Source organism: Girardinichthys multiradiatus, chromosome X (genome assembly GCF_021462225.1).
Source record: "Girardinichthys multiradiatus isolate DD_20200921_A chromosome X, DD_fGirMul_XY1, whole genome shotgun sequence".
Lineage (NCBI taxonomy): Eukaryota > Metazoa > Chordata > Actinopteri > Cyprinodontiformes > Goodeidae > Girardinichthys > Girardinichthys multiradiatus.
In genome coordinates, this window is record NC_061817.1 from 35167901 (window position 1) to 35194307 (window position 26407).

The 26407-nt window shown below is 40.1% G+C and overlaps 1 protein-coding gene across 1 annotated transcript in view; it reads left to right on the forward strand.

The window, feature by feature from the left end:
• The first annotated feature begins 3689 nt into the window (after positions 1-3689).
• LOC124862404 (excitatory amino acid transporter 2-like) overlaps positions 3690-26407 on the forward strand; it is a 34339-nt gene continuing 11621 nt past the window's right edge. Inside the window, exons 1-8 of the mRNA XM_047356290.1 lie at positions 3690-3788; positions 16094-16252; positions 17044-17196; positions 20030-20283; positions 21575-21680; positions 21777-21903; positions 24305-24538; positions 25245-25439. Of these exons, the coding sequence (XP_047212246.1) occupies positions 16099-16252; positions 17044-17196; positions 20030-20283; positions 21575-21680; positions 21777-21903; positions 24305-24538; positions 25245-25439 (1223 nt within the window). The 5' untranslated portion in view covers positions 3690-3788; positions 16094-16098. The remainder of the gene's footprint in view (positions 3789-16093; positions 16253-17043; positions 17197-20029; positions 20284-21574; positions 21681-21776; positions 21904-24304; positions 24539-25244; positions 25440-26407) is intronic.

The window sequence follows — 26407 nt, forward strand, 5'->3', positions numbered from 1 at the left end:
TTCACCTCCTCACTGCTGTCAGCCCGCATGGCTTGGTATGACATGGAGAGGTTTGGCACAGGTGTAGGATATGTGCAGAAAACCCAACCTGAAATAAAATTTCACTGCTCAGTAAATGCAAGGCCAGACAACATGCAACACTCGCTGAAGGAATTATACGTAGCCATGCTGACACACCGCCGCTCTGACAAACAAACAACACATGTGCCTACATGTCTTTCCTGCATGAAACTGAAATTAGCGTATGGAATGTTCACCTTCGAAAGAGAGAGGGAATCTCAGCATTGGAGCTGCACAGCCCTCGTTAGGGGGACTGGAGGAATTAGGTTATTCTGTTTTATGTCTAATTAGAAACAGGTTGCAGTGCTGTCCCATTCCAGGTCTGCCTGCTTAGATTTCCGGTGACATGCGATGTGCAGTTTATAAAATGGCTTTAGACAGAATGTGCACACAATCCTGCACGTCTTGTTTACATCATCTGCAGCACTGTTGCCTCTCCTCTTACAGCACCTTTCTTTTTCTCTCACTACATTACCTTTCAATCACTCCTCCCCATCTCCTTATCTGTTCTTGGTGTCCTGTTACAGGCCTTGGTCCACCTACAGCGGCTGCACTTCCATTCACTCCCCGCAGATTTGCTGCAGCCTAAATACTGAATGGTCTATTTACAGTTACGTCTTCCATGCCGCCGGCACGCTCCACACCTTCCTGTGTCTTTCTGCATTTTTTGAACTCATCTGCTCCTGTGTGCCCTCACCTCCTGGTCCATAAGCCACGTTTTTGTCCCTTTTTCTTGCCATGGTGGGTTAAAATGTTACACTTTGTAAACTTTACTCACCGTACAACACCCGCAGGATTGGATTTCAGTGGCAGACTTTGTGTTTGAACTGCTCTTGCAATTAGTAGAGGATTGACTTACAGAGTACCTACTTCCACAAAGGAGGGACCGGCCCTGTTGTCCAAGCCATTTTGCCCCTCTCCATCTGTCAACCCTGTGGGACCGAGTGAGATGCAGGATGTGTGCACAGCGGTAATGTTTGAACTCTGAATCTTTGTCTCTGAAACTTAGTTTTCAAGATGTGTTATTGCATCAACATAACATCAGTAAACTTTTCAGTTTTATCCCTGAAGCTCTGGCCCAGTTCATCGGATGTTAGAGCAATTTCAGCAGAATTTTTTCTATAAATAGTAATCATAAAAAAGATGAAAATGTCTTCTCATTTTTACATCCCACGGAAAGGTGTAATTCATAGAGCTGGGATTTACGGCTCTTTGATCGTAGTTTGGTTTAATGTGTGTGGAGCTTATTTTAATAACTGATCTCTTTTTTTTTTTATTTGTTTAACCCAGATGTAAATTCTGCGTCTTACTGTCCCCCTTCAACCACTGCCTACTAGAAAGTCACGTCAATGCAGAGTGGACAACAACATACAAGTTACAAACATGGTTAATTTAAGGTTGATTCTATTCCCATGTCCAGGTTGCAACAGAGGCAGCTGTTCCTACTGAGAGGTTCTTTAAATATTCTCCACTTCACTTTTATTTGTAGTATTATTGATCTGATGAAAAGATCTTTATCTGCCACTAGCTACTTTAAATGACCGTTAATTCCATTTGGAGCATTAAAGCTAGAAACAGACGTATGAAACAAACATTGGGAAGGTAAACGCAGTTGTGATTAATTTAGTTTAGATTTTTTATGGTTTCAAAGAAATTTTCCCGAAGCTCCTCATTTGTTAGGGGAGGAGAACATGTGAGGTGCTTATTGGATATATAGCGTCATCACCATTAAGGGTATTAAAACACTGTTCACAAATAAAAGGTTTTATGTCTGTTTATGTTGCTGAACACGTATCCATCCGTCCGTCCGTCTGTTCCTCCACAGTCTATATTCGCTAATCAGTGGAGGGTCAAGGGGCGGCTGGTGCTCATATCCAGCTGTCATTGGGTGAGAGGTGGGGTACACTCATGGCAAGATGTCTGACCATCTTAGGGCAGCACAAAGACACACAGAACAAACAATACATGCACTCACTCACACTTGAGGGCTAGTTGTAAAGAGCTGAGCAGTAAAGCATAAGGACACATATAAGGAATAAGGATACAGAAAACAATATAGGTTAAAAAAAAATACTAAAATTAGTGGACCCATAAAAATGGTCAACTAATCTATCTTATTAAAAAAAAGGTGACTTAATAAAAAAAAAAGATAAACAAAAGTACACACAACTAAAGACACCTGAGGGTAACTCATGGGATGGTTTGGCCAAAACCACAAAAGGGGGAACAAAACTAGACATCCGTACAAACTAAACAAAAAATGACCTAAATAAAACTAGAACAACCCTCGCTGAAAGATACATGGTTGATTTTGGTGACCTGGCACTGTCATTTCAGATTCCTCAGCCCTTATCCTCTTGCCTCGACAGGAAGAGGCCTACACCCCAAAACAGCAAACTCAAAAAAGAGAAACATAATTAGTAAAACAGAATATATTTTTAAAAACACCCAGTGCTATTATTTGAACATGTAGGAAGACCCCAGGCTGGGATTTGAACCCAGGACCTTTATGCTGTAAGGCAACAGTGTTGCTCCACTGTGTAGCCTGCAAGGAAGAGTTCATAAGGTGCAAATAAACAGATTTTTACTGTAGATATCACTGTGTTCTGAACACAGGGCAGCCATTTTGGATTTTGGGGCCAGGGTTGATGAGACACCTGCTTCTTTCCTTGCCCTCAGGGTTTCATCCTGTTTTTCCTTGCTTTCAGAGGTTTGTCATGTTTAGATTTCTTCCTTTGGCCTTTTCTAAGTAAGGCGCTCTTAAAGAAAAAGGTTTCTTTGAAAATAAATAGGATTCTTGATGTTCTGTATATATTACTGGCCTAAATATTTGGCAAATGGGTTGTCAGTCTTCTTTTCTAAAATTAGAATGAGCTCAGCAACCAGTGATGACAAGCTCTGGCATTAGGGAGGCTCAAATCACACAGCAGTGTTTTGGGAAATGCTTTTCTAAGTCCCGCTATTATAAATACATGTTTTTTAAACATAGATACCTGTATCTGCCACAGCAGCAAGTAAGCAAGCTGGTTTCATAATGTCACGTAGTTATAAAACATCTCATTTGACAGTTGAGACATTACACTCGTAAATCACTCCTAGCTCTGCTGTAAAAATGTTGTGAAGACACTGTAGACCTGCTGTCTTTATGGACAGCGTCTCTGTGCAAAAACCTGAAACTCCTCTGCCTCTTCATTGGTTTATTTCTAACTCTGCGTATTAGTGCACTGTCATGGTTAGAGGAAAATGCAAGAACCATGTATGTTCAGCACACACCAGCTTCGCCCTGGGGCCTCCGAGCCCTTCGAGGCCTCATGACTGACACTGGTATCTGTCTCAGTGCACCTTACAAGATGCTGTACATATTTCAATAGGAGTCATAGCTCCTCCTTGTGGCAGGGAGGATACTGATAACAACTTTTTAAGCCATTTAAAATTTATTTTGACCTAATTGGCAAGAAGTGATCATCGGCTTTTCTCTGTAACCAAGATTATTTGTAAGATATGAAACAAGCAATGATGGAAAAGAAGTGAGTCGACAAAACTGAAAGAAAAGGAGGGAGGGGTGGTGGGCTGGGAGCAACAAGCTGTTGTATTAATCTGCACATTTTCTCAGATGACGCAAAGACTGTGACTTTGCCTCCTGTCCTCTCTTTATCGCCACATTTCTCTGCTCAGGGTCACTCCCGATGCCTCGCTCTTGTTGGATGGGAGACAGTGACACGCCACAGGTAAGCCTGCTTGTCTAATTTCTAACAGTTTCTCTCCTCTTTCTGTCTCAAAAATATACAATACACTCTATGCTCTTGAACAGTTATTTCAATGCCATTTGTCGTTATTGGCTTTTATCTCTAGAGGAAATGGATTGTTAATGCTTTAGAGATGTCATCTGCAATAGTTTTGTGCTAACATTGTAGAAAGTGATTGTTGCAAACATGTGGAACCTCTAAAATCTTATGAGTATTGTACCTAAATAAGAGGCTTAGAGAGTTTCATGGAGGAATAATTAGTTTCCAAAAAGTCTTCTGGCCAAAGGAAAAGGTGGATTTACTTCATGGAGGGAATAAGCTGTGTGAAATTCAGTTTTGGTGGACTGGGGAGAACTGTGGCGACAGATCAAACAGAGAAAATGAGGGAATGAGGGAGTTTATTAATAGCAAAGCTTTACAAGGGTGAAGAGAGCAGATGTGATAGACAGTCTGTGCTTAAGGAGTTCAAACAACAGATTAATACACTGAGATTATCATCCCACAGAAGAGGGGAGGGCTGTGTGTGTGTGTGTGTGTGTGTGTGTGTGTGTGTGTGTGTGTGTGTGTGTGTGTGTGTGTGTGTGTGTGTGTGTGAACTTGACATGTGTTCACAAACACAATCATGCACATGCAAGTATTTTGTCTCCATCACACAGCAGCATCCAATCCAAACTCAGAGTCCTTTTCCTGGAGGTACCTGAAGGTGACTCCCTCACATGTTATTTTTAATTGTCCAAACATTACATCAAAGCTTAGATGACCCACTTATTAACATAAGATACAAAGTAAACAAAGTAAATAAACCATATTATTTTTGGTTGCACAAGGTAAGAATTATATAGAATAGAATAGAATAGAATTGAATTGAATTGAATTGAATACTGAAGTTACAGCAGCAGAACAGGGAAAAGTCTCATGATCCTAACAGAATGGATCACGTTGAAATCACATACACCCAGAAAGGGCAGGTCTTCACCTCTGAATGGTAAATTTAAAAGAAAAATTCCTGACAGGTATTTTGAGCTTCAAGGCGAGGCTAGTTTATTTATTTAGCTCCATTCAGACACAGGTGTTTCACAATGCATTACTGTAAACATAGGCAATGGAAACATTACAATAAAAGATGAGAAATAAAAGAATAACAGGAAAATGTTAAGCGGTAAAATGAGTAAAATGAAAGTTTTAAGGTTCAGTCTCACATTTCATTTGCCATTTACGTATCAAATGAATTAGTTGGTTGTTTCCATTGCATTTTCAGGATTTTTTTCATGTGTTTGACAATTAATCTGATATACCAGGGAATTTGAAATATGTCTGCGCTCCAAGAATTTTTCCCTTGCAATTCGTCTCTTTTATGGGTGCTGGCTTCTTTGACACTTTTTACAAGTGCAATTTTGGGTTCCTTCACCCCCCAGGTTTTAGCGAGGACCTAGGTGTGTCCTCCAGTCAGAAGTTAGAGGTTTTTCGGGTCCACATGCCAAAGCATCCTTGAGCTGTTTTCTGAACATTTAACCAAACATCTGAAGAGTAATCTGCAGCAGGGCCATTCAAACCATGATAGTAATCTTAAAGCTTGCAATCATTATCAACAAACACAAGTCCGCTCTTCTGAAACCATTAACTAAATAAGTTTGACCTGCAGGGAGTCGGGCTGGAGCCGTTACTAACTGACAGGCATCGTACATTCTGGGGTATGTCAGCGCTCCATCACCCACCTACAAAAATCTCAGTTTCACGCCTTCATCTGTTTCAGAATGACTGGTTAACATAACATGCAAGTGTTTGGAATGTAGGGGTAACTCCTCCATGCACAATGCGTTCCTCAAGGGAAATCTGCTAAATTAGATCTGAATCCATTTTAAATAATCCTAGATATGCACAGGGTCAGTAAACTCTAATTTACCCCACAAGGGGTTCAAAAAGGTGCAGAGGGACCCAACTGAGCCTGATCTGATTGACAGTGACAATCTATGACAGAGTTAATATGCAGCATTTAAGCCCCCCCACCCGACCCCAACACCAACCAGTTAAAGCGTCAAGGTGAAGACACATGCTAGACATGTGCGAAGACAGTTGTGCATATGTAGAGGTAATTAGAGGGTGCTTTGCTTTAAACTGTGGATGTTTGGTAACAACAGATCTCGTCTTTAACTGAAGGGTTGGTTAGGTTTTAAACTAATCTGACTACCAATAAGATTTGCATTCCAGACGATTTTCTAAATTGTAGGCATCTGCAAAATTTTCACATGTTTGATGTAATCTGAATATATATTTTTGTCTTTTGGTTGCTTAAGTCCAATTTTCAGTGCAATTTTCCTTTCATTATCTTGTCCATCATTCTATTCTCTTTATTTTATTTTACTTTTTCTAATTACCTCTGTTGTTTGATTTTATCATTTGATTTGTTTTTCTGTGTCTGTATCTGTGTTTATTTGCTTTGTGATTGTATTGTAATTGTATGTACAGCGCTTTGAGTGTCTCGTTGCTGAAAGGCACTATATAAATAAAGTTACCTTATCTTACCTTACCTTAAAGGCTGACTTTTGTGTTTTTTCAGCTTTTTCACTGATTAAAATGTGTTTGTTGTGAAAAGATCTAATATATTTATTCAATGTTATATATAACGATTCATAATCTGATTACGCGGTCAAAGAACACAGGATTAATTTATACGTGCTACCTCTTTAAGTAAGAAAAATCCTAAATTTAATCATATCTGGGTGATTTATTTACACTGACACTTACAAATTGACATGTACAAATTGTCCTTGCAGTCCTATCTTGTCTGACTTGCAGAGAGTTGCTGCACAGCATTGCAGAGCTGCAGCCACCGTCTTCCTCTCGCTCTGTTAAACGAGTTTTTTCAGAGGGGCGGGGCGAGGATTACCTCTCGATCCCTTTTGCAAAGCTCGCAACAAACAATCAACTGCTGGAAAATAATCCTCTGAGACCCACAGACACTCGTACACGCCCGTAGTTAGGAACACACATGAATGCAGATGTCTCCCGAACTATTCAGACATTTACAGAGAATCTGCACTTCCAGGCACCTCGTTTTGTAACTCTAGCCGTAATATATTTAAACAGAGAGGTTCGTTTATTTTATTTTATTTGTTTTATGTTCAACCAGCAGCATTTTAGAAGCGGTTAAAAAACGGACATCAATACAACTGATTGGTTTGAATCCAATCAGTCATCAAAGGATACATTCAGAAATTCATCTGTAATTTTGTCAGATTAAGATTTATTCAGCATCTCTAAAATTATTACACATCAATCCCTAATAATGACCACCATTAATAATAAATTTATAATTAAGCAAAACTATTTCAAACAAATACTACTGCTACTAGTGAAAAGCTAAAAGCACAAGTTTTATGAAGATGAAATTGAATGATCAGAACATGTGGCCTTAATCTGGGTTCTGTTACCTGTTGTTAAATTTGAGCAGTGAGGTATTTGAAGTTTCAGAACCATGCTTTGACCCATCAGCTTCCAACACCAGAACACAATGGATAGAACGGGAAATAAGCAAATAAAGGGTGCAGACTGTGGGTCAAATGAGGCAGTTTACCTTATTGGAACCGATCAGATTTCTCAGTACATCTCTCAGCCAGAGGGATCGTCATCTTTTGGTTTTAAATGTGGTTCTGTCTTTCCTGAAAGTCACTCCTAAAAAAGATAAGCAGTACTTCTCACTCCCAGGACTGGCTTTGGGATGTCCAGTGGCTCTTTGTTTTTAATTTGAAATCGGATGTTGTGTTTAAAGACAGTTACTAAGGGAGTCTGAAGGCATTTTAGAGGTGGGTGAAAAACAAACAAAATCTTGCAGGAATTCTAAACAAAGTTCAGGCAAATGTAGCAAAGCATATAATGCAAATAAAAATATTTACTGGAACCAAATCCAAAATGTTTCTCAGGTTTCGTGATGACTTAGGGCAAAACTCGATACTGGTTGTGGTTATGTTTCTGTCTATGAGTCTCAAAGCTCAACTGCCAAAGGATCTTCTGGAGGAGTCCTGATGATAAGAACCCAGACCACACTCTTTTAAGCACAAGTCTTCAAGTTTATGAAAACCTTCCTAATTTGCAGATATGAGATGCCATCAGCTTGTAGGTTGTTGTTCTTAAACCTGAGAGACACATGATTTGTAAAAAGCAGTTTAATGAGGTTAAAAGGTCAAACCTGAGGTATATTGTTCACTACAGTCCTGTAAAGGTGCAAGTTTAAATAGCTCTTTTAGGTCTGGTCATATTTACCTGTTTTAAAGAACGAATAATAAATTGGTCATATGAAATCTTCCACTGGTTTTACCTCACCAGACAAGACACTGAAATTTGATTCTTATAATTTTCTCTGTGCAAGTTTAGCTCATTTACATTAACAGCCTGTTTCTACAGGTAGAACATCATGAAAAAGACCTGCCTGAGGAATATAGATTTCTTAGGTGGTCATGAAAGGTCATTTATCACATACCGTCTTATTTCCTGCCATGTTCATGCTGATGATCCTTGTTTATCTACTTTTAAATTTCATACGGCTTTTTTTCTGTGTTGTGGTTGGATTTACACCTACCAATGAGATGTAGCTGACCTTATTCTGGAGTGCTTCTGTTCATACCCTCTTTCCATAGCTTTCAACACTATGTATTTCCAAAGTTTTTGCAAGGAATCCAAATTTTCTTCCTTCAAAGCAAAAAACCCTCCTGGTCTCTAGCCTAATCGGCCGAGTGACAATACCTGTCATGTTTTGGAGAAAATCCAGGATTTGCGTTAAGCTGCTTGACCTGAACCTAGTGAATTGAATTGCTGTGTGTTATTAGGGATCTTAAGATGTAATGCAATATATCATGCATTCTGTCCTGGATGTCGTCTAAATTCTGACTTTTCAGGCAAGACTTTAGAAACTTAAGAAGTAAAACAGAGCTGAGAGCCAATAAGATGAGTTGATTCCTTGATTAGATCGTTTTTTTTTTTTTACATTAGATTACCTGATGCAGAAAGAGGAATTTTGACACATTTGCACCTTAGACTTCTTATTATAAGCCCTGTTGACAAGATTTTGTTTCATCTATCTGCCCTGTTTATGTAACAGCATCACAATTTTGCAGTTGAGAATAACACTTATAATCACTTATAAAACACTTATCCCAACTTAAGGAGAACAGCTTTAATTCTGTCTTCATTGCCTTTGTAGTTTTAGTTTTTATCCGCCTAGTCAAATCCATCCGGCTCTAACTACAGCGCCTTGCGAAAGTACTCAGCCCCCTTGAACTGGTCAACCTTTTGCCACATTTCAGGCTTCAAACATAAAGATATAAAATAAAAATTTTTTGTGAAGAATCAACAACAAGTGGGACACAATCGTGAAGTGGAATGAAATTTATTGGATGTGTCAAACTTTTTTAACAAATGAAAAAAAAATTTATGGATATCTTTGAGAAATGGCTTCCTTCTTGCTACTCTTCCATAAAGGCCAGATTTGTGCAGTATACGACTGATTGTTGTCCTATGGACAGACTCTCTCACCTCAGCAGTAGATCTCTGCAGTTCATCCAGAGTGATCATGGGCCTCTTGGCTGCATCTCTGATCAGTCTTCTCCTTGTTCGAGATGAAAGTTTAGAGGGACGGCCGGGTCTTGGTAGATTTGCAGTGGTCTGATACTCCTTCCATTTCAATATGATTGCTTGCACAGTGCTCCTTGGGATGTTTAAAGCTTGGGAAATCTTTTTGTATCCAAATCTGGCTTTAAACTTCTCCACAACAGTATCTCTGACCTGCCTGGTGTGTTCCTTGGTCTTCATAATGCTCTCTGTGCTTTGAACAGAACCCTGAGACTATCACAGAGCAGGTGCATTTATACAGAGACTTGATTACACACAGGTGGATTCTATTTATCATCATCAGTCATTTGGGACAAGATTGGATCATTCAGAGATCCTCACTGAACGTCTGGAGTGAGTTTGCTGCACTGAAAGTAAAGGGGCCAAATAATATTGCATGCCACACTTTTCAGTTTTTAATTTGTTAAAAAAGTTTGACACATCCAATAAATTTCATTCCACTTCACGATTGTGTCCCACTTGTTGTTGATTCTTCACAAAAAATTTGAATTTTATATCTTTATGTTTGAAGCCTGAAATGTGACAAAAGGTTGAAAAGTTCAAGGGGGCCGAACACTTTCATAAGTCACTGTACCTTGTTGCTACATGATTTTCTTCCTAATGGCCCCTTTCCTCTCTCATAACCTCAGATTTGTGTAAATATGACCATGTGGCCGACTGACATCACCAAACAGTGTTCATACTAAGAATGATGTAAAGATTGAAAAGAGGATTTGCAACGACTACAACAGTGGGAGCCCTCCCTCCCCCTCCTGTCCTCATAACTCCATTCAGGATTACAGATCTCTTTCGACTGAAACTTGGCAGGACAATCGCCGCCACTAAAATACATCATTTCAGATCAGTGCTTCGACAGGCACGCGAGGTGCTGAGATAAAAGAGTAGGTGGCCTTTCTGTTGCTCTTCTTGATTAAGGTCATTCACTATGATGATGGATTGTGAATCATGGCTGATTTTGAATACTTTGGACAAGCATTTGGCATGGTAACCCCACTCCACAGATGTGTTTCTCTACATTGATGCTAACAGCTGGTAAATTTTGGGTCTTGTTGTAAAGATATGCTCAGGTTTTAGACTTTTTTTTTAGCTTACTGTGTTATTTTGCCTTATTTTTAATAACACAAAAACGGGTTATTCTTGGAAGGCAAAGCTCAAGAGACAGATATTAGTTTTCAGGTTTCTATTAAAGAATTGAGCTCTTAAACGATGTATACATTTTTATTGCAAGTACAACAAAGTGTTTGTAAGAAGTATTTTTATTTCAGATGTATTGCAGGTAGAGAGGCGGCAGTTTTTGTATTTTTACCCAAACCACCTATATCCAGTTTTGTCAGATTCTGTGTAAAGACAATGACACATTCAAAATAATTTGTGTATACTTTCTTTTATTTCTGCAATTTAATGTACCAAACATTCACCATGTTACAAAAACCTGTTTTGCAAGATAGAGTTAATAGTTTTGCATTCAACAGAAAATGAAGGGATATGAATCTAACCTTCATCTGTTTCTTTAAACTGAAAAGATGGTGCATGAAACACTATGTTCATGGATGCATTTACAGGCTGTAAAAGTTGGAGTTTTTATGTCTTGATTTTTTTGTTTAATGATCAGGAAAAAAAAAACAACAGACTTTTTTGACACACTGATCAAAGTCACCCAGCAGAAAAATGGCAAATTATAATTATTGATCAATTGATTTAGCCAATCAATAACTTTTTCAGTGTTTTTCTTTTCCACATGTTTAGGTACAACTTTCATTTACTGGGTTGTACCCTGTTTTTCCTTCAGAAATGTCTTAATGCTATGTGGTATATTTTCAACTAGGTGTGATGAACATTTCTTAAAGATTTTGGTCGATGTCGGCATGCATGTCCTTCTGGAAGAAACCATCTGAAGATTTTTACACTGTGTTTATAAAGGGATGGGCATGATAAGCAACATACTCAGGAAGACTGTGGTGTCTGAACAATGCTCTGTTGGTACTAACTGGCTCAAAGTGTGCCTTAAAATATCTCCCACACCATCATGACACCACTTCCAACCTGAGCTGTTTTTAGTTTGTTTACACCAACTTCTGACCCTACCATCCTAATGTGGCAGCTGACACTGGAACTCATCTGACTAGAAAGGATTCTCGTTTTTATAAGCCCTGGGGATAGCTCTGGGTGGAAATCCCAGTAGATTGGTGCATTCCAAAATATTCGGACCAGCTCATCCGGCACCAACAAACATTCCGCTTCAAAGTTACCTAAAGCCCATTTCTTCTCCATTCTGATGCTTGGTTCCTCTTGACCATGTCTAGATGCCTAAACGCATTTAGTTGCTGACCTGTTATTGCTCGTTCTCTATTTATGTTAGCAAGCAGCTGCACAGGTGTACCAGATAAAGTGGTAGGTGAGTGTCCCTCAAGGATTAAACGTGGGCCTACTTGTTCAATCCTTAAACATAGTTTTAGTTATCTTACAAGATATCACATTAGAGCTATGATGAATCAAATTTCTATATTCGTTTAATATTCCAGGGTAGTGTAATTTGGTACATTTTTAAACCCATATAGCATTATCGTCTCTTTGACCCTTTGATGGTTGGAAATTGAACATTTTCTTGAGAAATGCACAAACAGTTAATTGTTTTTTCCTTTTACCTTGGCTAGCAGTTTTGGTTATTATCTAATACTTGCATGGTGGATAATACTCCTGCATACTCAGGTTTGTCACATAGAGCTCACACAGTCCTCTACTAAATAAATAGTTTCTTTGATGCAAACAACTTTCAGAAGAAAGCATTTATTTTTTTTCCCTTGAAGTTCTGGTTTATGTTGCTTGCAGTGTGCTTTTTAACTCTAATTATTTGCAGATTTTCTGTAGCGAGAATGCCTTTACCCCTCAAAAAAACCAAGTGTAGACCCACCATTTTGAACACTGTGGGCCTAAAGCACAAGTTTAAACAAAGCTATACTGAGCATACATGTAGCAACAGCGGAAAGGAAAACTCTCCTTTAACAGGAAGAAACTTCCAGCAGAACCAGAACCTGGCTCAGCCATGACCAACTGGAGACTTTAAGAAGACAGAGCATAAACACAAAGATACAGACTCACAAGTAGTACTTTCTATGCTGAAGAAAAAGTAGAGTAATTGGCAGCAGTAGTTATTTTAGAGGCTTCATCGAGGAAAGAAACACAGCTAAATATATAAACTCTAAGCCAGTAGTAAAATTTATACTATGAAAAACAGAATAAATAACACTGTTAGTCGCAGTTTTAGCTCCTTAATTTGCTTTTTCTAGAAGAGATAGATTGTTAAACACAGAAAGACAGTTGTTATCAGCAGTTATTCAGCCATCAGGAAGGTGTCACAGCTAAAAAGAACATCAGGTTAGGTGCAGCTTCTATGAAGAGGAAAACAGAGAGAGAAAGTAAGGTTAATGGCGGTAATAACTGCAAACAATGCCTAAGTACTCCGCTAAAGTAGCAGAGTGCCGAAAGGTGGTCATTATGTCCTCCTGCAGCCGCCTATAGAAGCATACCTACAGAGATAGCTCTGGATAACCTAAACCATTCTAACTATAAACTTTGTCAAAAGGGAAAGTTTCAAGCCTAGTTTTGAAAGTAGACAGGGTTTCTGCCTTACGAACCAAAGTTAAGAGCTAGTTCCAAAGTGATAATTAAGAGATCTGCCTCCCATTCTACTCTATGAAAATCTAGGAACAACCAGTGAATCTGCAGTCATGGGACAAAGTGCTCCTTTGGGAACATATGGAAGAATCAGATCTCTGATATATAATTTACATTAATTGTTAAAGCACTTTGAATGGTCGGTACAATAATTTATCATCTACCCTTGTTACACCACATCAGAAAAGTGGAAGACAGTGGAATGATGGATCTTCTTAGACCTTACACGTCTCATCTGATGTTAGCTACCCTACAACCATACATGTCTGCCACACACTTACCAGTAAGACACTTGTAAGAGGAGTCAGGCATCTAGATACCGTTTGTGGTCTGCAATAGCTTCAGATGCTGCCAAAACAAGCCACAAGGAGTTGAGGTTTTGCATGACGTTTTACTAGATGAAAGTAAAAGTTTAAGCGTACCACTTTATTTATCGAGACAGCTCTATTGTTTTTTTGTTTTTTTAAAGTAACTTGTATAACTTGCAGAATTAAATGGTAAATAGCTAATTTTTCTTAATGCAGCAGTTGCAGAAGCAAATTCTTGAAACTTAATATCGAATGTTGCTGTCAGAGATTTCATGAAGTAGGACGCAAGAACAGGCAGGCAGGTAGCTGAGTTGAAAATATAATAAAAATCTAAAAATCCAGGGATGAAATAATCTGAAGCAGGCAAAGAGATGAGTGGGCATGGCATAAGCAAGGAGTATTCTCCAATGAGGAGTAAACAAAACAGGAGAGTAAATATAGAGCACAGCACAGGTGAAAACAGTGAGACTGATTGGCATGAAGCAGGTGGAAAAAACATAACGCTGTTAAAAGACGCAGTGTGAGAGAATGAAAGCAAAACCATGACAAAACTTAACAAAGATACTGGGAATACGTAAAGATTACTAACAAGAATAACTCAAAGTATAAAGGTATAAAGAACACATGGATAAACTAGAAAGCTAAATGCAAAAAAAAGCACAAAAAACATCTAACAAACCCAAAATATAACCTAAAATACTACAAATCAGTACGGTTGGTCCCCAGTTGGTCCCCACACCAACTATTATCTACTTATATTGACTGTATGTTAGAAAGTGTGCAGGATGGGCAGGTGAGGATGCCTTTGTAAAGTGTAAACTGCATGCTGAGTGTTGCTAATTGTCACTATGAATTATCTTAACTGCTCCAAGCATTTTGATTGCAAGAAATAGATTCAAAGTAGTTTTGTCAAGTGGGCCTAAAAATAGTTTGATCATGGCGGACAGTCATCCTAACTACAGTCATGAGTTAAAAACCTTCCTTAGCATCTCCATACCATGCTGTATGAAGCTTCTGGAGGTTTCTGCGTTTCCCACTTAAAATGACAATAAACAGATTACATCTTTGGAGTTGTTGTTCAGGTTCTGTTTAGCTAATGATTTTTTTTGAGTTACCCACAGTCATGCATGTTAACCACCCTCAGGAACCTAAACAATACACCACACTTTCATGCTCTGCATCTCTAGGTGCTCCTTCTTGTTCTTCTCATTCAAAAATGAACTAGCCAAATAGGAAAGTTTGATGGCAAATCAAAAAAACAGACTCTTACTTATGTGGTACCCAGTTTAGGTACCATATGACTTATGAAACCTGAACCCTGTAGGCACCTGTAAAAACCTTGATACCAAATAAATACCATGCCGTTACCCTGAAATACCCTTTAGTTACCCTGTAAGTAAATGTATAGATAACTGTAACTCCTCTCCTTGTACCATATAAATACCTTGCATGTAGCATGTACTCCAAGTACCATTTTGGTACCTTTTGTGATTACTTTTCGAGTACACAGTAAGTTCAGTGGAAACTCTAAACACGAATGAATCCAATGTGATTTTTTTTCCACATAGAAACTGTGCAGGAACGTCCAAATTACAAATTTTCCTCCATACACTAATGTGCAAGATGTCGTTGGCAGGTCCGCAAGCCAAAGCGCCAGGTAGCCAACTGATTTATTCTGCTTTGTTGAGAATCTTATCTGGCTTGTCCTAACATTATGAAGCACTGGTAGAAGGAAGTTAGCAGATTTCTTTTTAACTGCAAAAAAACATTTTAATGTTCTTTATTTTCAGTGGGGAACTAAATACAAATTTTCAAGATACAAGTTATGTTCATAAATGAATTAAATGTGTATTCACAGGTTCCACTCTACTTGGTAACAAGCTAAAACCTAAAAAAGCTCAGTTCTCATATGGATTCTGGAAGTTATTCCATAGGTAACTGTTAATCTCCCTTGGTAAACATGAGATACCAGATGGGTACCCTGTACAAAATCCTCTCTAAGTGCTCTTCAGGGACCAGCGTAGGTACACTGCAGTTACCCCTCAGATAGCCTGTAAGTACACTGTTAGTACAGTGTAATAGGTTACTTCCCAATGCAGCCTGATCCCTGTAGGTTGCCCCGCAGTAAATCCACCCATGCATTTTCTATGCCCTCCTATACATTCAGGACAGCTTGTCAGTGCATCACAGGGCCAAACAAAGACACAGGACAAACAATCATGAACACACATTTATGAATAGGGGCAATTTAGAGAGACCAATTAACCAAACATTCAATTGTTTGGACTGTGAAAGGAAGCTGGAGCACCCCAAAAGGAGTAAAAATGGGAAAACATAAACAAACCAATCTGAAAGACCCCAGGCTAGGATTCAAACGCAGGACCTTTTTGCTGCAAGGCAACAATGCTACCTACTGGGCCACTGTGTAAACCCTTAGGTAACATATAAGTTCGGTAAGTATACTGATAGCTGCCCTTAAAGGCCTCCAGTGGGTACTACTGGGGTACCCTGTAAGTACCGGACTGTGTTATGCAACTCCATCTTAAAAATTATAAAATGTATAACATTTTTAGTACATAACACACGCTGATGCAACATACAATGAGACTCAAGTCTGAAGAGCTTTGTGAAGCATGGAACCACAGAAAAGCAAACCCAGCTCTTTTAATCTCTTCACAGGCAGGATGACAAACCAGCCGACAGCCAACTTGTCCAACACAAAGAGGGGAAAGCAGAAGGAGGAAACCACTGGAGATGACAATACTGAGCTTGCATTTAAAGATGCTGGCCACTGCAGCCGTAATACCCACAACCTGCTCCTGGGACTCACTGTTCTTGGTAGGCATGAACATTAAAGTTCAGGCTGTTCCCAAACGTTTTACTGTGTTATTGTGCAGGAAACACGTCTCAGCTTTTACGTCCCAAACCCCCAAATGGCAAGTTTATTGTTTTTTCCTTTTAATCTAGTTTTGCAGGAAATGTTGCTTAACGTGAATCAAGATGTACACACTCCATGATCATTTTCCCACAAGTCTTTGTCGGCTTGTTGTTGTCCTTATTATGCTTTTGTAAACACTTTCGTATGTTTCGCCATAGCTGCATTCTTGTACAAAAAAAGTCTATGCAAAGTTGAGAAGTGTGTTATTTTTTTGTCTGTAATTTGTCATCAAGATTTAAACTGAGATATGAAGCTGTTTACATTACAGTAGATGACTCTCATCAGTCAGTGATTACTTACATCTTAGACATAAAACAACTGGCCAACGAGTCCACTCTGAGGCTGTAAACTACATGGAAAATCTGGAATTGTTTTCGACTTCATCTAAACAGGTGTTGAAATTGTGTTTATTCCTACGTTTTGACTTGTGAGGAGGGTTTCCACTCTTACTTGAACAAATGAAAACAGACATAATTTTCTCAAAGGACATCTGTTGAAACCAAATGGTGTATTTAAATGGTCGAGACACACTTGTGTCTTGGCCATTTATTCACTGGAATGTGTTTTTAGGAACCTTCAACATTCATGTCAGCCCTAACTTTGGAAAAGTGTTATTTCTTTTAAAATAATTTTGTATTTGGGATATAAACCAAAAAATTAGTAACGAGTGTTGCAATTATCTCCTCCTCAGGTGTTGTCATGGGAGCAGTGTTTGGGATGCTGTTGCGCTACATGATGGTGAAAGACGCTGCAGCCCTCACCATGGTTTCCTTTCCAGGGGAAATCCTCATGAGGATGTTGAAGATGCTCATCCTGCCTCTAATCATCTCCAGCCTTATCACAGGTGAGCCTGTTTACTGAAGCAATAAACAGTCGGTTAAAAGATTCGGGTTTGATATTTTATTTTAAATCAGAAGCAGATGGATTATGAGAACTTTCTTACAAATCTTGCTTTAGATGTAAACGCATACACTTAAGTTTTGGATCACCAAACAGGTTTTAATATCAAAGACAGATAACCTGAGTAAATACAAAATGCAGTTTTCAAATAATTAACATTTTTAAGGGAAAAAAGCTACCCAAACCAGCCTGGCCCTATCTAAAAATAGGAAAGCTGAGTCAAATTTCACTCATGCCTGATCACTGATAGACCTATAGTATCAAGAACTCTCTTAAACAGAACATGTCTGGCAACTTGAAGTAGGCTAAAAGATCTAATAAAGCAACTCATCATGTCCCGATCTAAAGACACTCAAGAATATATGAGAAATAAAGTCATTGACATCTGTCAGTTTAGAAAGGGTTAAAGGTTATCGGGGAGTGGTGGCCTAGAAGTTAGAGAGCAGGGCATTTGCGTCCTGTAGAGGCCACAAGTACCCTGGTTCAAGTCCCACAGCCTGCCACTCTGGGTCCCTGAGCAAGACCATTAGCCCCGGGCCCATTGCTCAGGAGGGATGGGTTAAATGTGGAAGACAATTTCTCCATTGTGAGATCAATAAAGTGTAAATTATTATTATAAAGCAATTTCTAAGGCTTCGGTACTACAGCGAACTGCAGTGCGAGAAATTATCCACAAATACTGGAAGAATTACCTCAGGTAATGTCAGTGTTCATGATTCAAAAATAGGAAATAAACTGGCCCAAATGAGACCAGTGGGAGAGTTCCTCCATAAAAACCACTGTTAAGCAAAAAACAAACACATCTATGGCAAGACATGATGATGCCCAAGACCTTTGGGAAAGATTTTTGTCGATAATATTCTGACCTGAACAAATTGCTATAATTGGTAGAACCATGCATTCAGCTCCGCAGCAGAAAACCTTGTAGGACAACGTGCGGCCTTCAGTTTGTGACCTTAAACTTAAGTGCACTAGGTTCCACAAGTCTACCTCAGTTGCTCAAAAAACCCAAAATGAAGGTTTTGAAGTGGCCTAATCAAAGACTTAAATCCAACAAAGAGTCTGTGGCATGACCTTGAAAACCTTATAACATGGCTAAATGAAAAAGAATCCACAGGCCCATAATTCCTCTACTGCGATGTAAAACACTAGCTGCGAGTTATGCCATCAAGGGTGGCACAACCAATTAATTGGTTCAATAAACCTTTCACATAGGACCTTAAATTGCTTTTTTCTGAGAAATAAAAGAAAGGCTCTTTTGAAAACAACTCTTTGTATTTGCTCCAGTTATCTTTGATATTAAGAGTTGCATGATCTGAAGCCGTTAAATGGGACAACAAGGCAAAAACCGAAGGACTATGTGAAGTGGCAAATACTTTTTCACATCTCTGTACTTCTGTATTACAATAAAACACACAGCTAAATTTACCCCCGTCACCCGCCCAGGCAAGATAAGCTGTATGTTTTTAAACTTTACTATTTCTATAAAAAAATGACATAACTTGGAGAAAGAAAGAAATGAAAACATGGCACTACTTCTTACCTTTTTGTTCTTATAACTAAGCAGGACAATTGTTTCATAAACATGGAGTTCCTGAGTGTTAGTTTTAAGGTTGGGTGGGGGTCTCCATGTTGCTACTACATCACTACTGTGAGGGTGGGGTGAGGATAAGGTAAGACTGCATCGACTGTTTGGTGGGTGACCTGAAATGAGCTGATATTCAAGTTTATTGGTCTAATTGGTCACTTAAGAATCCAGGTTTCTTTACATGAACTATACCTTGACAAAACAGCTCATTTGCACCAGAAGCTAACAGCACATCTTCAGTGTGGAGGATGAGAAAGGCTTAGTCAACCTTTTTTAACAAGAAAGCACAGCAGACAAAGGCATAGCTAAATTTAAACCTCTAAAAAGTGGTTTGTTTATTCCAAGGGTTGCCAACTTTGGAAAATTGAAATCAGCAACTCTTTGTAGACCTTTCTTCTAAAACAATCCAAATGTGGATTTTAAGTCATGTTTCAACTCGTGATGTTTGTTTGTGAGATACAGTACTATTTTTAAAGTCTCTCTCCTTTGTGAGCTCTTCTAGCTCTTAACAAACACTTCTGATCGGCTGAAGGAGCAACAACTGGGGACCTACAACCAATGATTGATGGATTTGCTAGCCAAATTCATGATACATGTGACAGACAGCTTCGTAATTCTTCTTTAATAATCAAATATGGGACAGCCATTTTAGATATCAAATATTTCTATGCCCAGTTGCGTGATAGAGTGTAATTAACTATGAAGTGGCTTTCTGTGTCTCTGTAGTATCTCCAAACAATATGTCTTTTGTGTACAATACCAGTCACTATTACTAATTGCATGCACTGTTGCCTTGCAGCAAGAAGGTCCTGGGTTCGACATTCGTTCTGCATGGAGTTTGCATGTTCTACCCGTGCATGCGTGGGTTCTCTCCGGGTACTCCGGCTTCCTACCACAGTCCAAAGACATGCCTGTTAGGTTAATTGGTCTCTCTCTCTAAACTGCCCTTAGGTGTGTGAATGAGTGTGTGGTTGTTTGTGTGTTGCCCTGTGATGGACTGGGGACTTGTCCAGGGTGTACCCCGCCTGTCGCCCATACACTGCTGGAGATAGGCACCAGCTTCCCTGCGACCCACTATGGAAGAAGCGGTATAGAAAATGACTGACTGACTGACAAGCTCTTTTGGAATAAAACCATATAAAAAAGAATTGTGCTAAATAATTTCAAATCTATTGGATGTGTCCTTCAGGTCTCGCTGGTCTTGACGCTCGCTCCAGTGGAAGAATGGGAAGCAGAGCCATGGTGTACTACATGTCCACCACTGTGATCGCAGCCATCCTGGGAGTCATCCTGGTACTGGGAATCCACCCGGGGAACCCCAAACTGAGAGGCAGCACGAGGTCCACAGCCACAAAAAACCAAGAGGTCAGCAGCCTGGACGCTTTCCTCGACCTGATCAGAAACCTCTTTCCTGAGAACCTGGTGCAGGCCTGCTTCCAACAGGTACTCAACATGAACTGTTTGTATTTATTTGCTATGGTTAATTTAATTTATTTTTCCTTAACTGCTCTTCATCTGCATTCCTTTCCTTCATTAACACCTCCATACAGACTCCAAAGTTGTTAGTGGTCCTCATCAGATATATGTTTCGTTTTTTGGAGTCAAGGTTAAGAGGTCTTTTTCAAGTTATTTGAAGTCCATTATTCTATAGAGCCAATGATTATTCACAAGTGGAAAACACTTAAGGCATATTACAATCTTTCCAGAAGTGGACTTCTCTGCAAATTCAACCCAAGGTCAGACTGTGCAATGTTGAAAGAGCCTTATCTCAGACTCTACCAGCCTTAGTTAACATGTTAAATGTTAAAGTTGATGACATGAGAATATGAAAAAGACTGAATAAGCAAGAATAGACATAGAAATACTCTTCTCTTTCAAAAAATATGGCAACACAACTAAGGTTTACAAAGCTGCTTCTGAATCAACCCTAAAAACTCTGGAACAATGTTCTTTGGACAGATGAAACCAAAGGAAAAACCTTTGGCCATAATTACCAGCACCGTGTTTGAAGAAAACCACACACACACCTCCTACCATCTGTCAAACACAGTGAGCACAAACATGAGCTTGGTGCAAACTGGGTCATTAACAGAACAGTGATCCCTAACACAGGAGCAGATATACAACAGAATAGCTGAAAAGTCCAGACCTGAACCTCGTTTAATGCTGTGGTGTGACCTTAAGAGAGCTGTGCAGAAGCAAACATCTGCAAACCTCAGTGAAGTGAAGCACAGGTTGCTTATGCAAGTCATGTTGTCTCTCTTTGCTATAAAGCGTCTTTGTGTCAATGATCAGTAGTTTTTCTGTTAAACTGGGTGAGTGCCATCTTTTTATCTGCTATGCTACATCTACATTCACCTCAGTGAGGAATCTGGTGGTAAATGCTGCCAAATCTGACCTTGTAGACTCATTTATTTTTGTCCCATGGTAATCCATCTGGTTTTTCTTTCCTTTTCCCCCCTATACCGCTCCTTAAATTTCAGTTTTACTGCTCCTTTTGTTTGTAAGCATCAGGGATTCATTAGTCATAAGAAGCCTGAATGTTTAAGTAGAAAGAAATTTTCCTTCCCCTTTTAGCCTTTTTGACTCTTTTATGCATCTTTGTTGTCTTTTATGTTAGAAGCTCTTGTTCTCAATTTACCTTCTCTTTAAACACAAATTAAAGTTTATTCTCCAGCTGTAGACATGGTAAAATATTTTCCCAAACCACTGACCAGTTGAGATCCTCTTGTAGGTGCAGACGGTTTTGAAACAGGTGGTGGTCACAGCACCAAACCAAACTGAGCCCATAGTGGAGAACAGGAAAAAACTGGAATACAAATGGGGCATGAATGTTCTTGGTGAGTTCATAGCTCATGTAAGCAACACGTTTGGTCTGCATGCATCTGTTTGTGTTTATTTTTGCAGTAAACTAACTCCACTATTTGTTCTTCAAGGCTTGATTGGCTTCTTCATCACCTTCGGGATCTGTATGGGCAGGATGGGTGAGCGTGGGAGAATCATGTGCGACTTCTTCAACATCCTCAATGAAATCATCATGACGATGGTTTCCATGATCATGTGGTCAGTATCTGTTTACAGGCATGAGTTTCTGTTTTTGCTCTCGGTGACCAACGGCTGCATTACTCTGAGGTTATGGAGATACCACACAGAAGGTCAGCAGCAGTGACAAATGTTTACAAGAGACAAATTGTGGGAACATGCAGCAAGTCTGGACGCTGAGGACCGAAAAGGAAACGAAGCAGGAGGAAGAGGGAGAGAGTGTGTTGGTGAAGGACACAGACAGATGGAAGGGGTTAGGGTCTCCTGGGGACATGCTGGAGTCTGTGGTATGCTGGGGAGTAGCAGGAGTGATGTAGTGGGCTCCTAGGGGAGTTGGGGTGGAGAATCTCCAAAATTAAATGGATCCACAAACAGGCAGAGGAGCAGCTTGGCAACAGAGAATAGAAGAAGCAGAGGAGTTGTGGAGAGATGCGTGTGAAAGCATGACTTCAGAGCAGAGAGCACGAGTTGAGGCTTTGCAGGACTCTGGACAAGTCATGCAGGAATAGACAGTGGAGTGGCACAGAGGAAGGATGGGAAAGGAAAGGGGGAGTAGTGAGTAGGAGTGGATAGTTGGATGAGAAACACCAGGAAGCCTGTCTCACAGCTCTCCTAGACAGTTTACATGTGCAGCTGGACACCAAAGGAATTGTGTCCTGTTTGCATCACTCACTCAGTGTAAACATAGTCAGGCCCTTACGGAGGCGAGCCAAACACAGAGTCCTGTGTATATAGAAAACATGCATCATACACGGAGCACATCCATCCAGTCAAACTGTCGGAGAATGCCTCGGATTTCAGCACAGCTGACCTGGAAGAGCAGGCCGCTGTTGTGATTGGACCTGCAAGGGGGGCGGGCTTAAAGGCCAGATTTGGTTTAAATCGGATCTCCCAAAAGAACAGTCTGAATTTATGAATGGGAACAACTGTGCTGCAAAGCATGCAACCAGAGATCCAAGTATGTGTCATGTCGTCCGGTGGAAGAAATGCTCCACTGGGTGAAAAATTAGCTGATCTGAGAAACTTTTTTTTACCTGCAGATCATTTGTTTACAGGTAAAACATGTTTTTAACCACATGTTCAAAGAATTGTGGTGGGCTTTTGCAGGATTCTTTTTGGGAGTATTATTGCACAGGGAGAATTTGCTTCCAAAGAACCAAATTGGTCTTTAGCTGTCACTAAACACTACATTCAATATTCAAGTTGTAATTTTGCATTTTCTATGAACTTGTGAATTTCTAGGATCTCGTTCCTTTGAGAAATGAGTTTCCAGCTGGGTGTGTCATTTTGTTCAAGATAGATCTGACACACAAACAGAAGAAACCTCAGAACTGAATTAGTAAAAGGTGTTTCATTTACAAAGTGATACTGGAACGTGAACGTTGGAATCGCCAACTGCATGGAAAGAGGGGAAGGAGAACTGGTGAAAACAAGAACTATAATCTTGAGGAATAAACGAGAAGTAATTATGTTAATAGTAGAACGGCTTACTAGGTGAGTGTAGACAGGTCGCCAGGGGTAGAGGGAGTCGAGACCCAGGTGTGCGAAGCGGAGAAATCCAGATGGTTTACTTGAGCTGTAGAGTGAGTTCTGGTGAGTTCAGGTGTTATTTCAATGTTCAGGTACTTGCGTTGGAGGGTGGACAGGGTACGCTTCTGCCTTTAGTTCAGAAGACGGAGGACAACAGGAAGCTGCCAGCTTGGTACTTGGAAACGAAATCCAAACGAAATCCACCAAACATAGGTAATCTTGATCGTCCAGAAACTTCTGGAACCGGAGTCAAAGTTCAAAAAAGAATGATCAGAAGGTTCAGGTTTTTGCCTGCGAAGGAACATAAACAATGTCAGCTTAGAGACAAAGAACGAAGCCTAGCTTAGAAGTGACTGAGTTTGTTACCACTGAAGGCAAACACTCTGGCATCGAAGTGCTGGCAGCCTCCTGGTTAAATACTCCTCCAATGCAATCAGCAGATCAGTCGCACCTGTCACCCAGCACACCTGAGAAACTCCAGCACCATCTGGAAACTGAACACAAAAGTGCAGACAAAAACACAAACACACACACTGAAACCAAAACCCCAACAGGGTGTCATCCACTCAGGAGTCCTGATGGAATATGTTTCAGAAATAGGTTCCAGAGGTAAAATATTAAATCTTGAAAAGTCCACTCACGTTTTTGTGTTATTGGTAAATTTCCATGGCAGCGTTTTAAAGCCTATAGGGACTTGAATGTGTTTTGGCCTTGAGTCGCCTTGGGGTCCCCAAAATGATCTGAAGATTATTGGTGGGAAAACATTATATTGGGGTTTCAATCCTGAACCTTGGATGGGTGGATGGATGGATGGATGGATGGATGGATGGATGGATGGATGGATGGATGGATGGATGGATGATAATAACTCCACTCTTTCTTTGGTGCTCAGGTACTCTCCTATCGGCATTGCCTCTCTGATTGCGGGTAAAATTGCAGCTATTGGGGACCTGGAGATGGTTGCCAGGCAGCTGGGCATGTACATGGTGACTGTCATCGTGGGCCTCGTGATCCACGGGGGCTTGATCCTGCCCGCAATCTTCTTTGCCATCACCAGAAAAAGCCCATTTACTTTCTACTCTGGGATTTTCCAGGCATGGATCACAGCTTTGGGAACAGCCAGCAGGTATGACAACCAGCCAAAAGCATCCATATGTAAACTGTCCGTTTGCTCTTTTATATAATACACACTTCCAACAAAAAACTCCTTTAGATTAAAATAATTGGAAGAAGTGGCCTGCAGATCACTGGCACTGTTATCATTGTTCTGGCTTATGCAACCGCAGCAGCAGTCCAGAGCAGCAGAGCTAAATGTGTGTAAGTCCAGGCTATCATGGACAAGTCCATGCCAGACAGATCCCATGTTGTAAATGTCTAAGCCTTTGGATTAGTTGTCACCAGCCAAACTGGCCCCATTGTATCTAGCTTGGCTTTGGCCTGGGAATCTGCTGGAAACAACTGTCATTTTGGCACATCACTAAGGTTTTAGTGAACCCGGGTAATCCTATCAACATTTTCTCTAATTATATTATGACCAGAGCTTAACAGGGCGAGGAATCAGATTCCTTTAATTCATGTACAGAAGGATTGAAACAGTGGCCTGCAGCAGCTGTCAGGAGGAGGCTGTCAGCCGACTCGAATTTCTGCTGCCTTTTATTCGTCACTATGTCTGCTTTACCCCTTCACCTTCCTGCCCACTTCTACACTCATGTCTCGCACCACCTGTCTGCCTATTTTATATTCCCAAACAGACACTCTTCCCCCTATCTTTGATAAATTGGCACTAATTTCCTGGCCCGGTGGTCTTGTGGGGTTTGCCTTTTCTTTTTCAGTGCAGGGACGCTCCCGGTCACCTTCCGATGTCTGGAGGAAAACCTCAAGATTGATAAGCGTGTGACTCGCTTCGTGCTGCCAATAGGAGCCACCATCAACATGGACGGCACAGCCCTATATGAGGCTGTGGCAGCCATCTTTATTGCCCAGATGAATGACATAGCACTGGATGGTGGACAGATCATCACTGTCAGGTATGTATGAGGAACTAAATGCTACTACTCTCCTCGTACTCAGGTTATACCGCCCCAGAAACAAAAATAAGGCTAACTCACCTATGTCAGATGTTTGATGACACAAAAAATATGGCTGATGTGCAATAAAATGATCATTACCAGTTTAATCCTTTTACCTGATGGTGGCAGAATACAGTGTAATGCATTCCTAAAACATTTGTGATATTGAGAAGCAACAAAGAAAACTTGGCAAGAAAAGCTGCCAAGTTTGATGAAAAAGATAACTATTGATCTTGGCCACTTTAAAGGAATAAAGCTGTGAAGTAGTTCAAAATAGGGTTAGGTAATAACTTTAGCTTTGAACATCTCAGAAAACGCTATTCAATCCATCATCTGAAAATGGAAAGATTTTCACACAACTGCTAACGTACCAAGAGATGACCGTCCACCCAAAATGACTGTCTGGGCAAGGAGAGCATCAATAAGAGAAGCAGCCAAGCCTTGTGTGCAGGGTGACACATGGTGGGGGGCAGCATCATGCTGGGGGATGTTTGTTTTTCAGCCGGAACAGGGAAGCTGTTTGGTAAGATGGGTGGAGCTACAGGGAATCATGGAAGAAAAACCTGAAACTGTGGTGGATGTTCTCCAGCCAGCAGGACTACCACCCTAAACATACAAGCAGAGCTACAATGGAATGGTTTAGATAAAAGCAAATTAATGCCTCAGAATGGCCTGGTCGAAGTCCAGACTTAAATCTAATCAAAAATCTCTGGCAAGACTACAAAGTATTGACACATTGGGGCTTTTATTTGTTAAATAATATTAATAAATACATATTTGACAACCATGTTTTAATTCTCCTTCCATTTCACAATTATCCACAACTTTGTGTTGGTATATCACATAAAATCCCAATAAAATACATTGAAGTCTGTGGTTGTAATAAGTTCAAGGGGTATAAAAACTTTTGCATGGCTGTATAAACT